Raw genomic sequence first — 4,505 nt, 5'->3', positions numbered from 1 at the left:
GAATGAGTTGCATCTGCCCCAGCAAAGGGGGAACCTTTGGTTCCCAGCCAGGCTGGGCCATGCCCAAATCTGGCAGCATTTCCCCAGGTGGGGACTCATCTGCAAATTCCCTGTGGAGTTTGGCTTTGAAGAAGGTGCCAGAATCAAAGTCCATCACCTTCAGCCTCCAGTGGCCAGGCTGAGGAAGAGCTTCTCATCCTTGGTGCCATCCTGGCTGTCTCCAGCAGCAGCAGCAGCAGCAGCAGCAGCAGCAGCAGCAGCAGCAGCAGCCCCACCCGGTACAGCTTCTCCAGGGGCTCCTGCTCCTTCCCTGGGGGGAGACCAGGCTCTCAGGGCTCTGCCCAGGGCCCCAGCTGTCAGGGAACCAGCACAAGCAAAACCAGCTTGGATGGCGGCCACCAGTGCTGGGCAGAGCAGCTCAGCTGCAGCACAGGGGCTGCGTGTGCCCATCCCATGACCCCGGTGCAGTGACACAGGCAGCATAAAAAGGTCTGGGTTCCCCTGCTTCTGATTGCCAAGGCATGTGTGGAGCTGCAACTTACCAGGGCCCTGGATCAAAGTGTGCCTGTGGCTCTCTCCCTTCTTCTACGGCAGAGGAATATCCTGCACCCAAGCATCACAGAACAGGTCTTCTAATGTGGGTCTGTCCAAGGAATTCACGGATAAACACCACCTGATCAGATCTCTGCACTCTGCGCAGAGAAAGCAGAAAGTGCCGGTCAGCCAGAGAAGGCTCCTGTCTGCTTTGCCCCACTATTCCCATGCCCAGGCCATTCTGGATGTGCTGAGGTTTGGGCCTAAACTTTCCCATCAATTCCTTGTTTTGGAGGAGAGCAGGACATGTGCCACCTCCTCAGCAGCTGCCAGAGCGGGATGCTCACGAGCCCGCTGCTGGCTCCCAGCACTGGGATTCCCCCCGTGCCCAGAGAAGAGGATCCACCTTGAGAGAGCCCTTGTGGCAGCGGGAGCTGGCCCCAGCTGAGGTTCTGGCCCCTCCTGAAAGGGTGCTCCCCACAGACCATCTGGTGCAGCAGGATGCCCAGGGACCAGATCGTTACTGCCTCGCCATGGTACCAGCCTGTCGCAGACATCTTTCATGAAAAATCCTTTCTTAGGATTTTTCCTTGTGAGAAGCTGCAGTTTTCAGCAACCAAAGTAAACAATGGTTATCTGCTGCTGTGGAATGCAACAGGTGATTGGTCTCCTGTGGGTGTTTGGATTTCTTGACCACTCATGGCAGAGCTGGCTCTTGCTCTGTCTGAGACACAGATCTTTGTTATTCATTCCTTTTCTATTCTTAGCTTAGCTAGCTGCTGAAGAAACCTTTCCTTTCTATTGCTTTTTAGTATAGTCTAATGTAACATATATCATAAAATAATAAATCAAGCCTTCTGATCATGGAGTCAACATTCTCGTCTCTTCTTCATCCTGAAAACCCTTGTGACCACAGTCACACCAGCCAAAGTCGTTCCATTCCGGGGGGCTGTAGGACGGTGTTCCTATGGAATACAGATGGAGTTCAGCAGGGGGATGCTTCTGCTCCCAGAGCCTGGCCCCAGCATCCCTGGGCCTGCGGGGGCTGCATCAGTGGCACACAGGGTAACCACTGCCCTCTCGCCAGCACCTGGGACTTGTGCACAAACTAAGGCTTGGAAAAGAAGCCACTGGTGTCAGAAGAGGGCAGAGGAAGCCCCAGCTAAGCCTGACCATGACATGCAAAGGAAAAACCCTCTCTGTGCTGGGGAAAACACGCCCTTATCCTCCCTGTCTGCATTGCCCCAAAAATATTAGGAAGCCAAGGCAAACAGGGAGAGTGGAGCAGTGCAAGCCCTTCCTCTCGCCTGCACACCAAACTGGCTGGGGCACAGGTTCCACCCCCCTCTCTGCTACCCCCACTCACGGAGGTTTTGGTCGGGCTGGCTGCCCCAGCCCAGCCCCAGTCCTGGGCAGAGTGGCTGGCAAAGGCTGCCAGCAGGGATGGAAGATGGCTCCCCACCCAGCCCTGCTCTAAAGCAACTCAGCTGATGACTCAGTCCCCTGACTGGCAGCAAAAGGGAGAATCCCCGCTGCCACAGCCAGCTTGGGCTGGGAGATGTTGGGCCATGAGATGCCAGCAGGGGGAGCACAGCCCTGTGTAGGCTCACCTGCAAAGTGAGCGTAGGCTGTGTCTTGCAGGTAGGTGCCACAGCCAAAGTCAATCAGTTTGGCCTGCCCAGTGGCCAGGTCAAGCACGATGTTCTCTGGTTTGATGTCGCGGTGCAGGGCCCCGCAGCTGGTGCAGTGCCGCACGGCCTCCAGCACCTGGCGGAACAGCTCCCGCGCCACCTCCTCGGGCACGAACCGCCGTGCCCCAATGAAACGCTGCAGGTCCTGACAGTGCTCTGGCCGCTCCAGCACCATCACGATGTCGTTGGGGAGCTCAAGCCACTCCAGCAGCTGCACCACGCCGGGGAAGCCAGTGGACACCTTGGCCTGCAGCACGATCTCCAGCGGGGCCCTGCTGCCGTCGGGCTGCGGGAGGAGCATGATGCCCTCAGTGGGGCCGATGCCGTGCCAGGCCTGGGGAAGCCCTGAGCCAGCCCGGGATGCTCTGCGCCCTGCGCTGCGCCCACGCCCGCTCCCCCTCGAGGCGTCCTGGCGGCTTCCACCGTGCCGGGCCTCGGCTCATCCCCGCCCGGCAGCCCCGGCTGCTGCCGCTGGCCCCGCTCACTCACCAGCTCGCCCCAGTGCCGGACGCGGTTCCTGGCACCCTTTTGATGGCCACCTGCAAGCCAAGGACAGCAGCGGGCTCAGCTCGCCGCCCGCCCTGCCCAGCCCCATCCTCCTCCTCCTCCTCCTGCGTCCGCCGCCGGCCCCGCCGCTCACCGGGGCGCCGTCCGAGAGCCGCGTGGCCGCGAAGATGCTGCCGAATCCTCCGCGCCCCAGCAGCGAACCCAGGCGGTAGCGCTCCTGCAGGGCCTCGTGCGCCGTCCCTGCGGGCGGGACGCGGCTGTCAGCGCTCGGCCCGGGGCCAGCAACGGCCCCCGAGCGCCCCTCAGCCGCCCCGGGCCGGCCATGCCCAGGCCTTCGCTCCTCGCAACGCGGCACGGGAGGCTCGGGGCCGGCGGCTGCGCTGCCGAGCGGCGGAGCTCGGGCCGGGGAAGCCGCAGCGGAGGCGGCGGCAGCGGCCGCGCCGCCTGTGTCCTCCGCGGGCCCCGGGAGGAGCTGGGGCCGGGGCCGGGCTCGGGACTGGAGCCTGCCTCGGGGCCGGGGCCGGGCTCGGGCCAGGCGGAGGCAAAGGGCGGCGATGCCGCCCCCGCACCCGGCACTGATGCCCGCCCAGCAGCGCCACCGCCAGTAGGGCCAGAGCCGGGCGGAGGCGAGACCGCGGCGGGACGGGAGGGGCCGGGCACGGGGCAGCCCCGCCCGGGGCCGAGGGCGGGCCGGGGGCATGGCCCGGCCCGGCAGGGGGAGAGGGAGGAGGGGAGAGGAGAGGGACGCCGGGCAAGGGACCGCGGTAGAAGGGTGCCCGACGGCGGGAAAGGGAGCCACAGAGAAAGAGAGAAAGAGAAAGAAAGAGAGAAAGAGAAAGAAAGAGAGAAAGAGAAAGAAAGAGAGAAAGAGAGAGAGAAAGACTGTTGAAGCGAATATGCTTTTGCTACTTCTGCTACTGCTGCCGCCGCTGCCGCCGCTGCAACTGAAGCACCGGGGCCGTTTGTCCCCGTGTCCGTTCCCCGCTCGCCTCACGAGCCCCACGTTCGAGCCCCGCGTGCCCCGGGCACAGCCCCTGAGTCTGTCCAAACACGGGAACTTTGCAGCCTTGAGCCCAGATGCAGAGCCCTGACTCCTGCACACTGGCACAGCAATCCCCTCGCTTGCTGCTCTGCATTGGCCTGGCTGAGGGGCAAACACTGTCGGGCCACCTTCCCTTGGGGTAGGATTCTACCTGAGCCCAGCACTGCACTTACATCTCCAGTGTTGCCTTCCAGTAAAAACAGGGGAAGGAAAACTCAGTGTGGCTCATGGTATTTTAGAGTGTCTAAAAATCCCTAAGTCACCGATCTTAGAGGTGAGGTGCATCTGGGATTACTGGGATGGAGAAGTAGTGCCACATGGAAAAGGGGAGCATAGAAATAAATAGAGGAAAACATCTTGGATTGTTTCTTTCATTTTAATTTCCCTTCTGGAAAGCTGTTTCAGTTTTCCAGGAATCTTCTCCTGTCTGCTCTTCTCAAGAATCTCTCCTGGAGAACAAGGTCAAGCTTCTGTCACAAGATTTGCCACCAGGAAATTATACCACTGGTAAAATTTTCATTATGATTGTTTGTGCTGGTTTAGGGCAAATTTTGGGAGGAAACCTCCAAAAGGGGTCTGTCTAGAAAGCAAGTTCAAGTGGCCTCTCCCCCTACTAGTTCAGAAAAAGACTTCCCTTGAGAAAAGTGAAAAGAAACCCAGTTTATTTAACAAGTATTCCCAAGCATGAAAAATGAATAATATTAAATAAAACCTCTGACAGTACTGACGAG

The 4,505-nt window shown here is 60.1% G+C and overlaps 1 protein-coding gene across 1 annotated transcript; it reads right to left on the bottom strand.

Moving 5' to 3' along the window:
* Positions 1-585: 585 nt before the first annotated feature.
* Positions 586-3,450, bottom strand: LOC129124916 (serine/threonine-protein kinase pim-1-like; the record flags this gene model as incomplete). The annotated part of the gene is given in 7 exon segments (XM_054640113.2): positions 586-692; positions 941-1,078; positions 1,461-1,499; positions 2,145-2,511; positions 2,715-2,743; positions 2,746-2,764; positions 2,866-3,450. Coding segments are annotated over 7 exon segments (1,284 nt in total), but the record flags the coding sequence as incomplete, so codon positions are not given.
* Positions 3,451-4,505: the final 1,055 nt, after the last annotated feature.

Source organism: Agelaius phoeniceus, chromosome 11 (genome assembly GCF_051311805.1).
Source record: "Agelaius phoeniceus isolate bAgePho1 chromosome 11, bAgePho1.hap1, whole genome shotgun sequence".
In the NCBI taxonomy this organism is placed as follows: Eukaryota; Metazoa; Chordata; class Aves; order Passeriformes; family Icteridae; genus Agelaius; species Agelaius phoeniceus.
This window is presented reverse-complemented; position numbering and strand designations above follow the sequence as displayed.